The sequence below is a fragment of the Trachymyrmex cornetzi genome, unplaced genomic scaffold (assembly GCF_001594075.2).
Source record: "Trachymyrmex cornetzi isolate Tcor2-1 unplaced genomic scaffold, Tcor1.1 scaffold44, whole genome shotgun sequence".
Classification (NCBI taxonomy): Eukaryota; Metazoa; Arthropoda; class Insecta; order Hymenoptera; family Formicidae; genus Trachymyrmex; species Trachymyrmex cornetzi.
Genome location: NW_017299179.1, coordinates 376,676 through 400,002, shown reverse-complemented (window position 1 = coordinate 400,002; position 23,327 = coordinate 376,676). Strand labels below are relative to the sequence as shown.

At 33.8% G+C, this 23,327-nt stretch overlaps 2 protein-coding genes across 2 annotated transcripts in view; both read left to right on the top strand.

The window, feature by feature from the left end:
* LOC108764599 (neural-cadherin) overlaps positions 1–5,911 on the top strand; it is a 60,538-nt gene extending 54,627 nt beyond the window's left edge. The window contains exon 11 of the mRNA XM_018512908.1: positions 5,441–5,911. Within this exon, the coding sequence (XP_018368410.1) occupies positions 5,441–5,725 (285 nt within the window). The 3' untranslated portion in view covers positions 5,726–5,911. The remainder of the gene's footprint in view (positions 1–5,440) is intronic.
* The window catches only part of LOC108764598 (neural-cadherin), a 151,599-nt gene continuing 131,589 nt past the window's right edge, over positions 3,318–23,327 (top strand). Inside the window, exons 1-3 of the mRNA XM_018512904.1 lie at positions 3,318–3,760; positions 20,281–20,470; positions 21,209–21,391. Coding sequence (XP_018368406.1) covers positions 3,612–3,760; positions 20,281–20,470; positions 21,209–21,391 — 522 coding nt within the window. The 5' untranslated portion in view covers positions 3,318–3,611. The remainder of the gene's footprint in view (positions 3,761–20,280; positions 20,471–21,208; positions 21,392–23,327) is intronic.

Here is a 23,327-nt window from a genome sequence, read left to right as displayed (position 1 = left end):
CTGTCTCTAATATACTTTCTTTCTCTGACGTTTCCCGATTTTCATCCCACTCTCCCGGTGTACCACGACGTGACTGACAAAGAAAAGGAAAAGAACAATGAAAAGTATTTTTGATTGAGAGCGTTTACCAATGTATAGATATGTGTACATATGTATAGATCATAAGAGAACTGTCCGTGGTGTGACATTTTTTCTTCTGTGATTGGGGCGGCATACCACTGTCGTGAAAACGGGAAGAATGAAAGTGAACGGAAGTAATCACGGAATGAAAGGAAAGCCGAAAACGTGCGGATTAACTATCACGACGATCAGAAATAACGTCCATCGGTTTTTGAGTGTCGTTAACGAGAACGAATCAGACGAGGGGTCGTCATAATTTTTTTTTCTCCCCGTCTTAACTCTCTCCCCCGAAAACCTTCCAACCTCTGTCACCAATCTCTCTATACATCCCACCCTTTTTTTTCCCTTCCTCGTCTCCCGATGCCTCTTTATCGCATTCTCGCTTGCATGAAAATGCCTGCATTGGTTGATTTCGTAAAGAAACTAATTTGAACTTCTTATTGTTTATGTTTGTGTTCATTGCACCATTTACTTTCTTCGGATTTGATGATGACAAAAAAAAAAGGGCTGTTTTCCAGTAAGTAGGATCTATATTCTTGTGTTTCACACCTTGCATCGAGACACATCATGATGTGACCATTGTTATAGCAGCGCAAAAGAAAAGTATAATATTCGTTGCTAATACTAGAGCGCCTTTCCGTTCGATTATTCAACATTCTATAGTTTCGATGATTTTTCGCCTCTGTTGTTATCGTTGTCACTCGGAGACGTCACTCTCTCTTTCTCTCTCTATTTCTATCTGTCTATTCTGCTCTATTCTTTTTCTCTTCTTGTTGCTCAATTTCTACTAAATATTTTTATATCTAATCATTTCTTTTCGAGCATTTCTCGAAACTCTTTGTATCACGCGCGATGTATTTTTTATGTACATACACACGTGCTACCGCGCTGTCTATTTTCGCTCTTTCATCCTGGTCTCGTATGTATTCGTAGGTGAAGGATGCCTTTATTGTGCTGATCTGCGCCACCAGTGATCTGTCAATTTGTCCGCGGTGAATATTCAACGGACGTTTCACACACGCACAAACTTTAATATAAACAGCTAAGATATCCTTCTCTATATTAAATTTTCTTTACATATTGAATTTAGAAAAATTTCATCTTCCCCTAAATTATTTAAAAATAAAGGAATTTAAAAATTATATTATTTTTTGTTAAAAGTTAACATTTTGATGGAGTTTTAATGTAAAAATTCTTGAATACATTGATCTTTAATTAAAATAAATTTATTATTACACAGATTTAGAGTTATAATTAAATTAATTTATAATACTGTAATAAATATTTTTTTAATTTAATTGTGCACTAAATACGATCTACTTTGCTAAAATCACATAAGGATGAGTTTTTATTTATTACTTTACGTTAGCTTGTAATAGCACCATTTGTGATCGTACTTCACATAGCAGCACTTTTTAAAATACTAATCAGCGTATTTATTATAATGAAATTGTGATTAAAATGTAGATATTTTATTTGTGATATATTTAATTAAACCGTCCGTTGGATATTGACTACTGTACAGGGATCTAGTTCCATTTTACTGGAACAGCTTCAATAATTACTTTTAATGTTCCAGGAAGAGTGCTGATAGTTTTCGTTACTAGAAATCTTATGAGATAGCAAGATCCCGATTATAAACAAATATTCGCAAACAAATGTTCACTTGGAGACGAAGGATGCCGATTGTATAATCGGTTTCCAAATAATTGTTATGATACGGCGCTTTTATTAACATAAATCGTGATGTCGATGTTTACTACCTTAAGTCCAGCGGGTGAATAGAGAGAAAATGTTGACGAGAATTTTACATTAAAGTATTAAAGATTAAGTTTTGAAAATTAAATTTTCACTCAGTTGTTCAATTCAATTTAATTCTATTAATTTTTCTAGATTATTATATCTTCGTTTATTAAATTTTTCACGATATGCAAGTATTTAATATAACTTTTAATATTTATAACTTTAATATTTATCTTCTATTACTATTCACCCGCTATTGCACTTTATTATACTAGATAGTTTAGAAATATCTGCTACTTTTTAAATATAGATTCTCTGATGCTTGTAGACACTCTACTAAGAATTTGTATTATTTAAAGACAAGTGGCATTCATAAATTAGGAATATAGTGAGATGCGAAAAATCTTGTCGTTTCTCAAGTAAAATTTTACTTGAACATCTTAGAATCTAGAATTTTATAATCTAGAGCATTACATAATTATCAAATATAAGGCATTTCATAAAAATAGGATAAAATATTAATTTAACTTAAGATAAAATATATTTAATCGAAGAATCTATAGATAGAAGCAAGCAATTCTAAAACATTTAGTATATCTTCCGCTTTCGTGTTATCTCGGATAAGCACAGCATTTATCTAATGCAATCAACTAGTCATCTAGTATTCAATGATTTTTAAAAATGCATTTTTTCATGAAAAAGATTTTTTAATTTAATATTTGCGATATATTATGTTATGCAATTATCAAATATCTTTGTTGACATAAAATCAAATTAAATCAAATAACATCACATTGATAAAAGTGTGTTTGCATTAATCAACTAATACAATCAGTACAGCAATGAGCTCAAATATGCAAGCGTATGCATTTGACAGGTAGGTATCATCTATACCAACTACATCGTCTACATTTGTCTACGATCTTCGTAATCTACTTTTAATTAAATTTGATTTAATTAAATTGATTTTATTTAATTAAAATTAATTACTAAATGTTTATACCGATGTTGTCATTGCTTTGTTAATCAACAGAAGTCGGCGATGTAGTATTTTCATCGTTATTATCATTATCATCACAATCATTATCATCATCATCATCATCGTCATCATCATCATCATCATGATTTTCATCATCACCGTCATCATCACGCCACTGTACGTTTGTAATTACTCACGAAAAAACTATCTCACAGCATGTTTGAGTTCATTGCAGTAAACCTTGTTCTTATATAAGCGATGCACTTGTATTAAATTGGGCAAAAATTATTAGGAAAATTAATGGATTTGTACGTTAGGAAGGCAGTAAATCTATCACCGAGGTAACACGCAGCGGAGTCACCCATGTCCACCAGGATACCTACGAGACTGCACGGTCCTTTATCTCTGTTTTTCTTTCTATCTATCTTTTCTATCTGTTCGTCTTTTTCTCTCTTCTTCTTCCGTTTCAATTTCACTCGCGAATAAAAAGAAGAAAGACCGTTGAGGGTACTTTCTCATATGGACGCGCTCGACGCCGAGTGACGCCTTTAGCTCTTTCGTAAACTCCAACGGAAAAGAAACGAATAAAAAAAAAAAACGAAAGAAAAGAAAAGTAAAAAGAGTGACGAAACGGAAAACAAAATCGCAAAAACAAAAAAAAACCGCCAACTATAAAATCCCGAAAGAAAATGTCCTATAAGTTGACGGCCCAATGTTTTGCCACTAGCGTGACAGCTATCGCCTGCGAGTACGGGCCTCCGACAGAGGGATGCCAGTCTTGTCCGCAGACGTGGACGTTGAGTTAGACGTCGTAGACAGAAACAATAAACCACCTGTGTGGGATGCGAATGTATACGGCCCCATTCACATCAAAGAAAATGTCACAGTGGGTACTGTAGTGACGTCGGTGAAAGCCAGGTTTGTATGCCACGACATGACCGAGACAAGACACGTGACATGCCGTGCCGTGCCATGCAGTGCTATCCCTCCTATCTCTCTTTTTCTCTCTCACTCTCTCTCTCTCTCTTTCTCTCTCTCTTTGATCTGTTGACCACCCCAAACTTATTTTATTATCTCTTTCTCTTTTTGTTTCTTCCCCATTTAATTACTTACGTATTGTATTTGTCTTTCTGTCCCATTGATTTCCTTTATGCACTTGGATTTACTCTCTGATACACTCTGGATTACTCTCTGGATTCTCTTTTTACCTCTGTCCTATTCTCTTTCCGATCCTATCACAACATTCAATCTCTATTTTGTTCACTTTTTCTTTACCTATTTCTCTTTTTAGACACACTCTTTTTACAGAACATGCTATTTTTGTTCCTCTTTTTGGTTGCGGAAGCACTTATGGTTAAGCGCGGCACGGTAGATCGCTGATTGGCGGACACTCCTTCTCCTATTACTACAACAACTACTATTACTATACTGCTACCACTATCTTTTCCCAATATGTACTGTAGCGAGCCGCGGTGATCGCTCTTCGACGATACTTGAAGGTAGCGAGGGTTCAATCGGATAGAAATCACTCGGAAATAATCGAGTCTTTTAATTTCTAAGTGGAGTAAGTTTTAAATATCATCAGTAAATTGTAGTTTTACAACTGATTGTCCTGATTACATCACATTACAATTTTCGAATAGCTGAATAGTTCCCTTATAATTTTTTTTGTAAAATAGGAAATTTATGAAACTTTTCATGAAAAAATATATATTCTGATTTATATATTATAGTTTTTCTCAATTTATTAACAGTAACACGGATACTACCGTAGAGAAATCTTTATCTTCAAATTGATCTTAAAGTACCACGTAATCAGACCTTCTTGTTTTCTAGCTAAATTGATAACAGATAATTACAGGACTGTTACAAATTGCATCAAATGATACCGATCTGTAGAGATCTCTTACTACTGTAATAACAGGTTTATTTCATAATTGTAAACTTACTTTACTTGAAAATTGAACAGGCTCTCGACAAATCACTCGACAAGGAGTGACAAGAACCATGCTCCTTCAAAGACTCCGAAGACGCAGCGACCACCACGCGGATCATAGCGAATATACGCAATAACAACCACAATTATGCAAATGCGGAAAGGCGGAGCGGTGATCCACAGACGTTTCTAGCGTGCTCATATAGTTTAAGCAAGGATGTAGGGAGAGAACCTGCAGTGTGCCTTTGCGATATTCTCGCGCAGAAATACAGGTTGCGGATCGTCGATCGTCCATCACGCCGCTCGTCACCCGGAGCTCGTACTGTTCGAGAACCACGTTACCACGCATCGCAATCGCGATTGCGAGCGCTTTTGCTATAATCTCACCGAACGTGCAAATTTGGCACGAGGGTGCGGTGAATAATGCGAGCTCGCGCTCGCGCCAAAACCTTCCAGGCGTTGGCGGATAACCGAAGCAGGGCGTCCGCGAGTGACTGCCCAGCGGACGCGAGGGAGAGAGAAGCTTCTTCCCCTCCTCTCTCGAAAAGAACAACGGGGAGCAACATGTACCATGCACTCTCCCCCTGCCACGGGCCTTGGCGCCTTGACACTAACACCGTTGTTTTTTGTTCCCGTTTGTTATACACGCGGTCTGGCCGTAGCGCGAGACGTACAAGCTGGAGGCGATGGCCAAAGACAGGGGCTACCCACCCTTGTCGCGAACGGTGGAGGTTCAGATTGACGTTGTGGACCGTGCGAATAATCCGCCCGTATGGGACCACGTAGTGTATGGCCCGATCTACATTAAAGAGAACATGGCCGTCGGGGCTAAAGTTGTGTCTATTAAAGCCAGGTCTGTCACACTGTCAATGCTCCGTGCGGCTCTCTGCACGAACCCGCCCTGCACGCAATCTCGTGGCAGTATTGTTCTTGTGCACGTTAATTGATATTGTGTACGAATCCACATTACACGCATCTCAAACACATTCATACACACAACACACGCGTCATGACTCGCAGAGGCGGCGCGCGCCACTAACTCGCTCGCTCGCTCGCTCGCAAGCATACGCAGTATACACTTATGTTCGCATATAGGGTTGACTCGTAGAAGACACGATCGGAATGTCGAGTGTACAGGGGACGCACGATCGAGGATCGTGAAGAATATTGGAGGATCCTCGGCGCAGGACATTAGAGCGATGGTTCTTGGCGGATCGAGAAACTTGGAAACAGATTAGCGAGAGATAGTTCGTAACGTAAAGTTCAGTTATCGAGGTACTTCGATTTTAAGAGAATTCTAAGAGAAGTAACAAATAAAGAGAAACAACACCTAGCTTGGAGGAGAATAAAATGACGGTAAAAATTAGCAAAATCATTTCTGTTATAGATATCTGAAAGTAACTAGATTTGTATTGACTACCGCGAATGTCAAGAGCAATTAAAATCTTTGGCTATATTTTTCAAGATAAGTATCTCAACTAAATTCTATTTTGCGAATTCTAGGTTCCCCTTCTGGGAAACACTGCGTAGGAACCATCGCTTCAAATTCGGAGTCACTCTTGTTCGGGTCTTTTGCATTTATACAAACACGCGAGACGTATTCAAACGGGCCAGGACACACCAATGTATGCATATTTATAGGCGCGGTGCACGTATATACCTGGTATGTTACTGTTCGCGAGATATCGGCTTCGTTAGCGTTGGCGTTTTATCTTTTTCGGCTTAAACGTGAACGCACTTGCGAACAATGCGATTATGTAGACTCCGCTAAGCGGATTATGTTCTTGAAACATTTTGCTGCATCTCAACACGCAGATATGAAGCTATTTTCATCGTTTCACGAGTGCTTTAATCAATTCCGCGCAGCGAGATTTAATTTCTTCGTACCACGACGTCAGTAAGACGTCTCTCCCGTGTAAACTAAATTGAATAAACGACACAACCGCTTTTCATCTGTAGATCGTAATTCATGGGAATATAAGAAACGATTTGAGAACCGAGGAAGAGCCGTGTCGAGTATCGCGGCGCGTTTATCACTAAAGTGCATTTCTCCGCAACAAAGCGCAAAATCCTATTATTGCATAATAATCGACATAAGTAGAGCCATGTTATTATCATATTACGGTAAATAATACTTGTTCGTTGCTTACACTGAAAAAAAATTTATTAAATCTCGGTACAAATTTTCTGAATAGTACTAAGTAAACATTTACTTACAATAAGTAAATATTTATTTTTAAAAAACGATAGTCAAATCAATTTAATGGTTCTTATATTAAATATAAATATCTGTTTACATTTAGCAAGTATTTACTTTGAATTATTCAAAGAAATGCTTATTAAAGTTTAGTATATTGTTTTTCAGTATATTGTTGTATGAAGATAGTGTTAACTCGCATAAACAAGAAGAGCAAATAATTTTGTAAATCATGAGATATCGATTATATTAATAGAATGTATTTAGTAACTTATGATCAAAAAAAGATTAGAAAAAATTATATTGTAATATATACAATTAGTATTATAATTTTTACGATCAGTTTCTTAGATACATGTATATTGTTTTAAATCATATATCGCATTTATTGCTTCATAAAGATTAAAGAAAACATTTTATATTTTATTCCAAAGGATCCCGCACTAATTATATGAAAATTTTGGCCCTGGTGAAATAAAACAGTTTCATATAAAGTAATTTGTAACGTGGTGAACAAAGATGTCATAGACATAAGAATCAATAATATAATGGATAATTTTTGAAAATATATGATGCCAAAGATGAAAAATTTGTGCTAACAGCGCACCCTTGATACATCGTAACTAAAAAATGATCCCTTATTGAGCCTTGTGTCGATGATATCTTTTGTTCATCACATTATAAGTTAAATTATATGTAAAAACCAACTCATTTCATCGAGATGCAATTTTGCATATAATTAGTGTGAGGTCCTTTCATAATATACGACTTTGCAAAAAATACAGCGAATAAGTCATGTCGGATTGCGTGATAGCCAGTTGGTGGAAAAATATAGCTGACTGGTGCAAATGCGTCTTTTTGTAGCGGGATACCAAAAGCCGTGTCGAAAAAACGTTAGTAATGGGTTTGCGCTTGACGTACCGCTTTTAACGGTGGTCTCTCGCGGAGACACATGGACTTCCGACGAGAACGTATTGGCTAATTACATACGTACACGCTGCACGAGAAGTGCCAGATGCAACGGTCACGCGTTGTCGGTGCAAGATAATACATTTTATTGTAAATTCAGTATATGAGTTCTGTATTCTGTGTCACGCAAATATTCCGCTTATCTCGTTTGAACACGCGCCAATTCGATTCTTCGCGGGTATATTAGCATGAAGAATGTCAATGCATAATCGGAAGTGCAAAGCTATAATTTGGTTTGAATTTATAAAGGGAGCACGCATGGTGTAAATTATATCCTTTGTACACGGAAAGAACAATTTTGCTGAAGTATCTAAAATTTAACTATAGATACGTAACTAAAAATAATTTTGTTGAACCTTTAAAATAATTATCTAGGATGCTCAAACTGGTTGCTAGAATATCAAATTTTTTGCAACATGACTTATTATTCTTGAGTTTCCTATATAATTATTTTGATAGTCTAACAAATTATTTTTAAATCTAGCTAAATTTTCAGATATTTCATCAAAATCTTTTTTTTTTTTTTTAATATTTCTTATAATTCTATAATTCTTGTTTATAATTTTCTGATTATTATTTTTTACGTATTTCTTTTATAAGAGAATAGTATTATTATTATAGTATATCATATATTATACCTTAATTTAACAAAAATTAATAATTTTTACATAATATTTGGATTAAATTCTGCTACGATTTAAAAAAAATGTCTATTTTATATCACAAAATTTTTATAGAATTTCTTTGGTTAATATTCTTAGTATAATAAATATTTGTATTGAACTAGATCTCGCCAAATTTATGCATTCACGCGCGGCGTTCTGACGGATACCACAAATTCCACACACCGGGCTGTTAGTAACGTTAGTGACATTTCGGAGGATTAATTCCGGAGAGTTTACTCGTTAGGACCTCGCTTTAATGGCAACTGGAAAGGGATGCAGCAAAACGTTTCGTCATTCGCGTTTAGTCCGCCATTTTCCGCGAACTTTCCCCATCAACGTTGTACCACGCAGAGACGAGCCTCAATGCAAAGATGTCATCAGCTATAATTATTACACACACACACTAAAATATTATCCGCCGATAGTCCGCTTCTCTTATCGGGAATTCGCGGTCCAGCAAGAAACGCATTAACATTAATTCGTGCCACACAGCGTGTTAAGCCGCAGCGTTAACGAGCGATGGGTGTTTAAGTCACGTGTTTGTATCTGCGCTGCGATTCAATAGCGTATATTGTATACTACAGTAATTTGCCAGCTATTTTGTATCACGACGAACTTTCGCGCCCGGAATTAGACGCAGAACTTTCTGTCTCTCTATCTATCTATCTATCTATCTTTCATACATTTGTTGTGTGTGCCGTAAACATATTTTTGGGCATGTTTTACGAATAGATGCTTCCCTGGATTATATATTATTAATTTTGACCAAACCGTTGTCGTTTTCTTATTTCTCTCTCATCATAATTTATCATTCATGCGTGCCTCGTTTGTTACTTCTTTCGTTTGCGTTATATCTTCATTTTTTTTCGCACCGGATTGGCTTTTTTCAAAATTTACTTTGGTCTCGTTTTCGTTATGTGTGCTCGTTTTGAGATTCCATCACCTATACGGTGAGTCAGTTAAGTATTATAGCTGCGGCCGTAAATAATTGAGCAGTTTATAATTTTCGTTGATCCCCCCCCCGATGCCTGACTTCGCAGTCGCAGTCGAACGTATTACCCAAGTATGTCATGTGTACATACATTTCGTTTTTATTCCTCCTTGGTTCTTATCAATTTGTCCGTTATCGCTATCGATTCACATCTTAGTTCGTCGCAAGGACATGCATACTCATTCAATATCCAATCATCGACATACGTTTCATGAATGCCGTAATTAATTTTTGGGCATGTTTCGTCAGTTGCTTACCTTACGTTAGGTTACGACGTGTAATCACGTTTTTCTAATTTCTTTTGTTTTTTTTTTTCCTTTTTGTGCCCCTTTATTCTTCGAGAGCGTAGTGTGTTCTCGTAGTGTCTTTTTGTCGGCGAGACCTTGTACGCCGTTCGACAGCAAGTTGAGTAACGATTTAGATTGAAGTTGATGAACATAGTTAGAGCATCTTTGATTGCTGAAGTCACCGTCTTGTGTCACGTCGGACAGTATAGTAGTGATTATACATATATATTTCTCTCCAATTAAAATTGAGCGAGCAAGAGCATTTGCTAATTGACCTGCGCCGCTACGTGACGCTCGCGGATCGAAACGTACCGGACAGGCGAGAAATTTTATCTCTATTCTTCTCTTTATCGAAAGAGAGAAGCATTATGGATTCACGAGACTCGAAATAAAAACGGTATTATCGATTTCCCACATCTCTCTCTGGCAAGTGAGCTGACATAAATTTTTCCAATACGATTTTATCGTTGCGGAAAAACATTTCTTTCGAAAATACGGGCATGTTGTCACAAAATAAAAATCTCCATCTGTTATATTTTTGTATCTAATTGTATATGTATGTTACATGGAAAATGTATTGACAAAAATTATATAACGCCGATAAAGTTCTATATATAATGACGAAAAATTTTCGAAGACGGAGATAAAATAGTAATTGGAATTATTTAATGATATGCTCACATATATATATTCGTAAAATCACACGATACACATACGTACACATACACAGACACATTTGCATCGTCACCGCGCACCAATGGTTCAAGGGTGGTTTATGCACAAATTGGGGTTGTAAGGTTTTCTAACTTTGTCCTTTTTATCATAACTTAATTACACGTATCACTCTATGCGACAGTCTTACTTCTACAAGCTCGCTTACTGCCCACATACTTAACGTAGTTGTACAACATGTGCGTGCACACACTCACACACTCACAATATGCAAACTTTCGGACTAAGAATCACGCTTATGAGCTGTACTATCATACTAACCGAGACTATACGGTATATACACAACTCGACGCGAACGTTATACCGTCCGTCAGACGTCGTCGACAGATAACGAGCAATTAAAATCGCCGTACGAGCGTCATTTGTCAGGGACACGAGTTGCGCTATTATTCCGGTAGTAATGTGGAAATTTTCCTAAATTAACATTCGGCTTGAATGACGCTGCTAACGAGCAATCGGAATTAATCAGCGAAAAGTTGTACGCCAACGTAAATTTGTTTTACATGTGTGCTGGTCGCGTGATTAATAAAGCATTAAATTAAATTTCACGGAAAAATTGAGATTTTATCCAAACGGAGAACGTCCAATCAATATTGACATTACGAGATACTGGCGTTTTTATGTGAGCTAATATTAACAATGTGTAACTTCCTACGTTTGTACAGAAGGTAAACCAATATGCGTTTTAAAGCCATGAGGCAGTCTTTTTCTTGCCAGCTCATTTCAGCGAATGTATTTTTCCAATATACGAATAATATAAATGAGATAATTGCAAAAAGAAATTTCGATAAATAAAAATTGGGAAAAATTTGGTTCATAAATCTATGTGTCTACATTTGTGTGTATACGTAGAGATATTAGAAATGCAAAACACGCGTCTGTTCTATTCCTAAAGACATTTATATTGATAAATATTATTTTAATATTTACAGTTAGCTATGTTCAATTATACATATAAAATTATTTTTTAGATCTATAACTAATTAAATTTGTAAATATTTCAACAAAATCGATCTTTCTATGTATATGTGTATAAGATAAGAAGATGATAACAATCGAGAGCTAAATTTGATTGATTGTAAACCGTAAAAATTAGAACACGTGCTTTCCAGTAGTCCAGGATACGTAATGATCGCTGGTTGCAATTTATCTCCCAAAGATGCAATATAATAAATGGCAGCATTGTTAGAACCTTTTGTGTTTAATGACAAGCTTGAAATTTGATCGAGTTGCATCGCCATATATTCCGCGATATTAATCGCGCGTTTCAAAGCTGCTCCGATTTTGTCGATATTAATGTATACTATATGTATTCCATGTTTTAAACGAATTTTAAATGAGTGTTTCAGAACAGTTTCGATATTGCAAAAATTATCTTTTGATCGAAATAATCTCGCTATGGAGTATCCAATATCGCCGGTCTAATAATCATTCGAACCGTTATTTATTTGATATGCTGTACACTATGTCCTAGATTTCCCGTCTTTTTTTTTAACGATAAATTCTTTGCAGTTTCAACTATCAATCGTTTTTTACTCGATGCAAATTTAATTTAAAGTTATTACTTTCATCATATTTTCGATAATATCAATATTAAATATCTTGATAATAAAATTTCAAATAAAATTTTTATTAAAGGAAGGATATCTTGATTCAAAATCACGAGATTTTCATAAATTTATAGTATGCAATAATTGTTTTAAGACAATATGAATATAACCTACTATGTTAATACTTAATTTCGCAACAAAGAGCTTGCAATAAAATTGGCTAACTTTAAAGCAATATATTTGCACACATATATTATAAAGAAAAAATACATTTATTATATAATCAGAAATGTGCTGAGAGAATAAAAAAGATCATGAGTATGCTAAGCATATATTTATAATAGCACAGGTTGAATTGAATATTCGCGTATCTGTGTGGGCGTTTAAGTTTCGCTGGAAATTTATTTTGAAATTCAATATTGACAGTCTGTCAATATGAAAAAGCGACGCGATGTACACATTGCATATGGCGAAAAAATTGCCGTTTTTCGTATTCTATTAAATTGCGACAAAGTACCTTTCGCGAGTTTTAATGATCAAAAATGTTTGTGTCTCTCAATATTACTTTCTGTTCGTTCAATGTATCGCGGTATTTCTCGTCATCACTGTCAATCGCAGCATTCGATATACTCAGTTTGACACATAGCTTTCGGCGTCCTGCAGATTTTGGCGTGACAAACATAAAAAAAAGAAATATGTATTTCCTTTTATAGTAAATGGATTATTGACAAAAATTTGAAATACTGATAGTGCAATCATAGAATCGCGAGAAAAATCGCTGTAAGTGTGACTAAATGTACACTGAGAAAAATTTCCGAGCTTTATCCGTTCAAAAAGTAACAAACAGATATTTCCGATTGATTTTGATCGGATTTATAAGATTATCCGATCAAATTTATCGGATAGTCCTATAAATCCGATAAATTTGATCGGATAGTCCTAAAATTTGATCGGATAGTCTTATAAATCCGATCAAAATCAATCGGAAATATCTATTTGTTACTTTTTAAACGGACATTTTTCTCAGTGTGTAAATAGAATACATTTAATATATACAAGAGAAAATATTTATCGCGAAACGCAATTTCATTTTGTACATAACTAATAATTTGTTCATGATTTTTATACATATATGTATTCAATACATTTAAATGAATATATTCGCGTAGTAGAATACATATTATATTGTGTGTGTAAGATATTTACACACACGTATATAATTTTTTGCTTTCAATGTTTTTGGTTATAATCATATTTTTCCCTCTCTAAAAAATTTGAAAATTTATTACTTTAAAGATAACCGTTATTGGTGCAAGTCTAAAAAATTTTTGTGGAATTATTAAACATAAAACATCAAACTTGAAATCAACTTGTAAATTGTAAAAGCATGACAAAATTTTTTTCCTAATTTTAATAGAACGTCGATTTTTTATATGTAATTTTCTCTTTAACTATTACACTACATTAAAAATTATAAACGTTTTAGATTCCGTAAATAGAATGTTATAAAAGTCAGTTTCTATGAAGTCGCTTTTGAATTCGTTAATATAGTCGACTTTATTCATTCAATATTAACATACCACATCATAAGGATAATTAAATAAACAGAATTTACAACCCCGGTTTATTGGTTGCTATCGCAATGAAAGAGAAACATCGCTCGATTTTTATGTTAGACCAGAAAAAATATGGCTGACGTAAAAAAGAGGTGCTATAGAGATTAATCGTAAAATATGTCGAGCCACGCCAATTTTATCATCTCCAGAAAAAAGATACCAACATTTTTCAGGGAAAATTCTTCTAACTACACATAAAAGTGCCATTTTTCGCAATTTAGACATACTTTCGCGTATTTAAATAAAGCTGCTCGAAATGTGTCCACGCGAAACTATCTGTTCCATATTTTTCAAATAAAATCTTTGCTCTGACGTAATTTCTAGTAAATCCGAATATAAAATCGTTCTTGGAACGTGTTCGGGAGATACGTTCTCTTTCTCTCTCTCTCTCTGTCTTTCTCTCGAGATGAACGTGACTTAAGATCCGGATGACGTTTTAAGAATTCTCAGGAAATGACATTTTAATGCTGAAACTCGCTTTCCGTTGAAAGTTAAGCGACGAGAACGGAAGATAGTGCACGTTTCGTGATATTTAGTTCCGGGCAACTTAAACACGACGATGTTTAAAACGTAACAGGGCGCCGCGTAAATGATTGAGAGCTCGGGGCGAAACATGAGCACTTAATAGATCCTCGCGTATTCACAAACGAGCTTGTTCCGCTAACGGCGCTACCGGGGCGATGCCCGAAGATTAAATCTTTCAAAGATCTCGTTAAGCGTGATGTACAATGGCTGAGACGTTTGCTACATTTAACTCTTAAAATCCAGGATTTATGTCTGCGAACTAGAGATCGCGTGTGTTTAACGATGCGTTTGATTTAATTTTCACGAGTTTACTACCTATAATCTCTTTAATAGAAATTATATATCTCGTTTGATAATGGATAATACGGAGAAGTTGTAGAAAATACAATTCACTAACCAACAAAGTTACGACATTAAAATTATTATATGGTTACGTTATCAAATTGCATTATCTTATGCTGTCTTATCTGGCTCTCGACTTTATATTATATTATAAAAAGATTTCATCAAGATTGCATTATAAAAAAATGCAGTATGTTCCACGGTTAAATATTAATTACTGCTGCATATAATTAAAGTTACACAATTTCATTTTTATTTGCATTTGAAATCTCTTCAAAGTATATATTGCAACAAGATGCAAAGTGCAGATAAATCTTTAAGTTTTGTTCCCGTTTTAGTAGCTTCTATATTATGTTTGTAATAATCTTCCTGTAAAAGGCAATGGATTTCATGGTTGACATTTATATAGGTATTTTAATACCATACTGTAAATCATATGTAATAAAAGAGATATTCTGCGAGAACGAACTTTGACTTTTACGAGCGACTATTAAATATAACGCGTTCAATCCAAAATTCTGTAATATAAGGGTTACATCCAGAAAGGGAGAGAATCACATTTATACAAGAGTTGTGATAAGAATGTATTCTCTGAAATAATTCTTTTATTTCATAAATTAAAAGATCTATTTAATATCAGAGATCCATCAGTTTTAAAGAATTAAATTTTCACGAAGAGAACGCGAAAAAAATAGCGCAAAATTTAATCTTTTATTTAATTTCTCACCATAACTCACTCGATATTTAAGATCATAGATTTAAAAAGTAAAGGAAATGCTCAAATTTTAAGGAAAAATCGTCGAGGAAAATAAGAATTTTATTTTTCTTCGCCTTGTTTCTATCCGTTTTTCGTGACATTTTATATATAGTCTATTCCAGATCCGACTACAATTTTAATAGATTACTTTGCGAATTTGAAGTTTTCCTAGAATAAGACTATCATTTGGCAACTTATTGCAATGTAATATTAAATGTCTTAGGCCCAGTTCCACAACTCACGGTTAACTCTTAACCGAGGTTCAACTTATTTATTGTCTCTTTTTAATTTTAGAATTGGAAAGAGATGAGAAACAAATTGAACTGGACCTTCATAGGTAAATCTTTAACTGAAGTCTAGAAACAGAAAAAGATCTTTTAAAGTAACGTAAGTAACATATGGTATTTCTTCATTTAATTTCTGAAGTATATATTAGTTTAATTAAGAAAATTCTCTCATTTTCACTATCATTTTTAAACACTCTCTCATTTTTTATTTCATAACTTAGACACTATTTCTCCTAGGAGATATTCTAATTAAATACAAACAAACTCTCTTGAAATTCACCAATGATTAAAATTATTAAAATTGATCGGCGATTCTGGGACTTTTGCGAAAGAGTCAATGTGTATGCTCGTGTTTGAACTGACAAATGGCGCTGTCAATTTCTGTCGTGCGCCCTTTGAACCAGGGAGAAATTCCTTTCGGGAGACAGCGAGATCCTTTTGGATCAATGAACATTTCGTGGACGTCGACGGATGACACGACGGCTGTCTAAAGCCATGTGTACACGCGGTACATCGTTCATACGCGCGGAACAAGGAACGCACGCATCACATGCATAACACACACATAAACACATACGCAAACACACATGCGCAAGCGCGTGTATAAACGGTACACACCGGACGAGAGGACGATCGAACACGCATGTAATACAGCCATGCGGTTCGTTCGACCAATGAGATGAGAGCTCGGACATGCGGATGGTTATATTGAATCAGACTGTTACAGTTTCTCAAAAGCTAATTAGAAGAGAGATCCTTGAGATAATCCTCAGATATTTGTTTAAGTAAAATATATTCAAAGCTATTTATATTCTTGAGAAAATTTTTATACATTTACAAAATGGAGATTAAGTCAATTGTATTATATATTATATGATTTATAACTGTGCAATTAAATAAAATTACACACTGTTAATATTTTATAATGATACAATTTTTGAAGTGCAAAATAAATTTCGATTTATTTCGATTTATTCGATATAATATACTTAGCGGCATAATTTGATTTAATTTAATTCAATTTAAATCAAAGATTAGGAGATTATGCATAATCGTGAAATAATTAATTTCGAATGAGTTACTATGCAAATCGCAAATTAGTAAATGAAAGCTAATTGTTGTTAATGAATTCTGTATAATTTCCGTTGCCTTGGAGCGCGATAATTGTTCGAGCGAAATTTCAAAGGCAGAAGTTTATCCCACATCTTTTATTTAATTATGACATTATAATTAATATTTTATACATTATACATATTTCTCTTATAAGAACAATTTCAATGATTTATTTAAAACCGAATATATAAACTAAAATTAAAAATTAAACATTTGATCATGTAAATATCTAACACCCTGTTTTATTGATTGACTTCGTTAATTAGCGGTTTATTTTATATCTACAAAAATGAATTTAATTTAAATGAATGAAAATAGCCACATATTCGATCGAATGATTTAATTGTATAATAAGTTACTAAAAAATATCGAATAGTTATATTTAAAAAAATATCAATATTTTTATTTGGTGATTTAAGTAAAGATTGGTTGTAACGTGCATTTGTTAATTAATTATATCCACTAATTACGTTTTAAATAAACTTGACAGTTAACGGAATTTTACGTAATATGCCAATTTCAATTCAATTTTAACATGATTGAAATTAATTTTACCTAACAATGTGTATTTACAATGTTAGTTTTTACATTTCATATTTCACTATCAGAGTGTTTTCTATTATAATTATGACATATTAGATTAATAAATAAATTTCGTGAAGAATGTCGTAATAATGCAATAATCTTCAAATAACAATACACTAATTTATTGTGCCGTTTTCCTGCACCACAAAAAGAGTTTTCTTATCTTTTTCAATGTATATAAATATTAATCTTTACATTTTAGATTCGATCATAATGTCATCGTGATGTTTATACATATAATGTCGCCAGGAAGAATTTCACGAATTTGATTAATCTAGTTACATTATTAAACTGACAGCTCTTCAATATAATTATATTATTAATGAGATATGAATATGATGCGTCGTGATAAATTCGTTATTGTCAAATGTAAATATTAATAATATTATTAAACTTAAAAAAAGTTGCACATCGGTGTAATCAATATAATTAGTAATAATTTATTAAATTTTGAGCAGATTAATACGTGTATTATATTAATTATGTTTGTAATAAAATAACAGATATAGAAAAAACACGCCTAAAAAGATCGCGCTTCGAAATGTATTTAATCTAAATTTTGTCTAACATTAATAAATTTCTACGGTTATACTTGCAATTAGGTAAAGATAGTTTAGAGAGAATAAGTTATCACATATATATTACTCAAAACTATAAGAACAGTCAACAGACTACGATAACAATACGTCACCGAATAACAGTCTGATCGACGAATCACTCATTCACGAAGCTCGACTCTGCGCTCAACTCATGCATTTTAACACACAGCACATACAATAGGGTTGTAACACTTCTCAACCACCAAATTAACAACGATAACAGTCGTGGATAGTAATTGGCCCGCGCGAGCGAACGGGAACGTAGCTAGAGCAACAAATGTGTGCCTTTTGATTGCGTGAACTTTGCCTAGGGTTATGATCACTTCTCGGTAAGAGCTCGCTCTTGTTTACGTGCATATATAATACATCTTACAATTATACACACACGCGCAGTTGTGTGTCAAGCGCACCGAATAGAGAAACGGAAGGGAAACAAAAAAAAAGGAACGGGCGACGACGGGAAGCAAAAGACGTGCGGCGCGTTAGGTAAAATCATCACTGATCACTATACGTATTAATTAATTTTGAGACCGGTATAATTTTAGTACTTATTTGACTTTCGCGGTACAGCAGAAATAATAACCAAAACGTATATTAATCGTTACACTTTAGGTATCATAATAAAGAGATCAGCTTCGTGTATAGAATAAAAGAAAACGGTGTTATGGAAAAGCGGATTAACTCATTATAAGCAGAGTAGTTTTCAGTAAATTAAGTTTGAAATGCGGAGTTTCATGTTGCTGGCCCAGCTGTGTGTATAACTCCTTTTTCTTCCTTTTTATTTCGCGGATTAACCCACTTTTGCACAACACCGTTCGGAGATTCTTTAATCACCGAGATTATACCGGTCCCGATCGTTGTACCGAGCGATGTTGAAGATAATGAGAAAAAGATACGGTCGATGGAGCCGCTGCTGCGTATGCTTAATGTGTAGAGATCAGTGAGAATCCATTGTCGAACTATTATCTCTCGTTTTACCCTAGATGTATCAATACACTCCAGCGAAGGAGTCTCTTTTTTCCATAACGACGATCGTACGTTTAACTCATTTACTTGTCTCTTTCTCTTTTTCTCTCTTTTCTGGTCGTGTACGCATACGCTCGCGCGTGAATGAACGCGTATGCGACACACATCGCATGATGAACTTTTATTTCAAGATATTTTTCCTCTCATTATATCAGTAATAACTTATTTTCAATATACATATGTACAGGATGTATCAAAACATCTGCTATTCCTTTTGTCTATGGATAAATTAACGACTGATTTCTTTCTCGTCATTAACAATGTTTAATTAAATGAATACTACAGTCTAGCATATTATTAAAAAATATGCTAGATTTTGTATACTTATTATCTCTGTTAGTTTTTACTTTATATAGATATATTCATTATAATTATATTTGTTATTTATATTAATTTATTATAGTACATATCTATAAATAATCAAGAACAAGTTTTTACAACTTTTGCTTTTGCGAAATATTTTAATAATTAATTTAAAATAATGAATATTGGTTCTAGAAAGAGAAAATAAAGTAATACGTATAAAAATTAAGAACATTATACTCCAAAATGTTAAAAAATAGGCTGGATATATTTATTATTTCTATTAATTTTTGCTATTATACGTAATAAGCTAAAATTAAGATTTAAGACTCAAATATCATAACACAACAAATTATTTTGTAACATAAATGGTTACGTATTGATTCAACTGATCTTTTGTTTTGTAAAAATTGTAAAATTTGTGTAAATATAATTTTTTTTTTATACAAATCGGTATTCAAATCTTATATTTGGAGCTAAAAATAGCCACATTCTCAGTACAATAACAATAAATGCAATCCTCACATAAAAAGGTCAAAAATTTTATTTATTTTCTTATTTAACATTTAAATGCATGATCTGAAATGCGGATCGCAGCATCGGCAAAAGGGACAGCGGTTATAGGTTATCCCGTATATCCGTATCTTGAAACTAGAACAACCAATATCATTTTATGAATCGGAGAGAGCAGGTCCAACGCTACATAACATACGTAACAATTGCCTCTCGATTTCCGAGTCACGTAAAGATATCAGTTGTTTTAACTTCAAAATATCGATATGTACATATATGTATATACGCGAGTCCCTCTCTCTTTTTCTCTCCTATCTTAGGAAATTTCCGTTCTCGTTTCTGTTTTTCCGTTTTCCGTTTCCGTTTCCGTTTCGTTAAGTTGTTCTCGGCGCTCCCGGGCAGCCGGTACGCGCTTTGTAATACGCCCCTTTGTGTGTGTCGACAGCTCTGGAATCGACAATAATCCGACGGTCTTTTACCACTTAATGCCCGGTTCCACGGCGCAGACGAACAAGTTTCATACGTTTTACCTTCAGCAACGCGGTGAACAGTCGACAACTTGGGCTGATATTAAGGTTAATCATCCGCTGGACTACGAAAGCATAAAAGAATACAATCTCACCATACGAGTGGAGGTATGACCCGTCTTTTATCTACACGCTCGCTTTTGTGAGTGAAAAAGTCTTTACGTAATCAAAGTATCTTTTAGAAAAATATAAATATATTTCCTGATGATGAAAACCTATACAAAAGTAATCTAATCGCACATTAGCTAACAATTAACCGGTTGGACTTTAAAAGCATAGTCGATTTTTTTTTATTATAAATTCTGATATAAGATAAATTTAAATCGGTAAAAAAATTAATAAAATACAATCCAACCACTAATACTAACTCGTTAAAGTTTTCAAACATATAATTTTTTTCCAATTTTTATTTATTCCGGAACACAATACAAAAATCTGAAATTCGAAGACCCGGGTTACAGACGAAGGATGAAACTTTCATATTGCTAACAAAGGGCAATAAAATTTTAGCATGATAATGTTCTATTACATGCTATTGACGATAAAATAATAAATTTTATGCATTTGATGCAATGTTGAATGTAAATATAGATGCATTAGAGTCCAATTTGAATATTAAATAACATAAGCTTCTATAAAAAGAGAAACAAAGACTGATATAATCAAAAAGTAACGTTTACATCTTTGCATTAGAATATTGAATGCATGCAGATCGAGAAAAGCTTAAAATAAATGTATTTAAATGTAAATTCGTAATTTTACACGGGAATAAAAAGGAAGAGTCGGCGTCAAGAAGCACACGAACGTAGAATCGTTTTGTAATCGCGGTCAACTTAATCCCACCAGAATAATGGAGCCCAGCAGCTGGCTTCCGAGGCTACCGTGTACATCATGCTGGAGGATGTTAACGACGAGATACCGCTGTTCACCGAACGAGAACAGGAAACCGTACTCGAGGGTGAGCCAGTGGGCAGCAAAGTCACCCAAGTAAACGCCATCGACAAGGACGGGACATTCCCCAATAATCAGGTAAATCGATATCGTGCGCTATTGCACACTAAACAAATTGACGCATCCTGAGAGAGTAATTAATTTCGATACTAGCTAATTACTTAAGAAATAGAATATGGGTTCCAAACGCTTGTTCTAAATTCCTCCTGCGTTTATGTTATATGGTATCATTTCAATAGCGAAATCTTAAAACATAAACTGACATAAGAAACATATATAAACCACATAATACAGTTTTTAACGACTTTTCTTAATTTTTGCATAAATATATAACTAAAAGATATGTATTTTATATCAAACAATCTAAATTTCTACATTTTATTATATTTGATTCATTAAATACATATGTCATTACATTTGTAATGATTTTTATATCTAGAATATGTGAGAATAAATACACATAGAATACTCCTTTGTTAAATTAATTTAAATTAATAATATACTTATTCGTTTCTTTAACTTGAAATATGGCTATTGTATCCAATTAAATTTATCAAAGAAGTACACAAAGGTATTTTAAATATTTATGTCCAATTATTATATAAAATGCAATTAACGACAGATTAAAATTAACAAAGAAATCGGTTATAATGAAAAATGGCCGAGAAAAGCGCATCACATGTTCGACACAGTTCTTTCCACATTTCTTTACTGCAGAGATCCGATTTCGCGTGGATCGATTGCAGGAGAATTGCGGCGAAGCTACACAAAAGAACTAAAGAACATTCGGTATCGCGCTATTACGGGGCACTTGAGAAGGACTTAAAGGAGCTCAGTCGTCGAAGTCCTGATTGAGGAGAGACGAAGGACGGCCGGGAATTGGGGAATAAGGGCGGTTACAGCGTACTTAGACGCATAGCCATAACTTAGACTGTCGTATAGAAACTTTAATGTTTCATGCGGAAATGCATTGCCGCCGTTGGCAGAATGTTATAAACTCTGTAACGGAGTAACGCAATTCCGACGAGCACATGTTTGAGTGGCGTTGAATTTATCACGTATGATCGCATTATCGGATATGCCAGCAACATGAATGTATATCGCGCCGACATTTAATCGCGTGATTATCATTCGTTTTACATTGAAACCGGGTTGCTATGTTACCGAACGCATTTTGTAATGCCGATACAACTACCGATTAGGTATAAACGTGCTGAATATTATGAAACAAGCTGCTAGTTTCTGAGGGAGATATTGTAGCTGGAGATATTGTAAATAACCTTTCAAATCTGGGTTTAAATTAGATGAATTTTGTCTTTCGATTTAAAACTTTTAATATTATACATATTTAATGGAACTTTCCTTGCCATTTTGGAGTTTTTGCAAAGTCTTTTTAAACTTTTTAAATCAACGAACTGATAAGCATTTATTATAACTTCATTATCAGTTTCTTCATCAAGATACTAAATTTTCAATTTTATTTATTAATTAAATATTAAACTTTTTTCTGTAAGTTTACAATCTTTGACAAAAAATTATAAATTTCTTTAACATATAAAATCAGAAAAAGATTTTAATTTCTGCTAAATTATACGAAATTATTCTTTATTACCTATATTTTATCTCATGCACATATTTGCAAATTTTATCTTTTTTTTTATATATATCCCTTTTAAGAGAAACAAAGAAATGAAAAACTGTTGAACAAAAAAAGTCATTGAGGATTTTACTACACATTTACTTACTTAACTTCGTTAAACAAAAATGGGATTATTCTTAGCTAAGCAACTCTGTGAAAATGATATGCAACGCTACTGCCAAAAAAACTTTACCTCCGCAGTCGACGGAAACGAAGCAACCATGAAATATCACGAAATTTCCAAGTGGAAATTTGCCGATTAAATAGCATGAGATGCGCAACTGTAAATTTCACCGATTACGTGAAGTTCTTCGCGCGCAAAGGATCTGTCAAATATGCACATTCTATTTGTACGTACTATACATGTATATATAT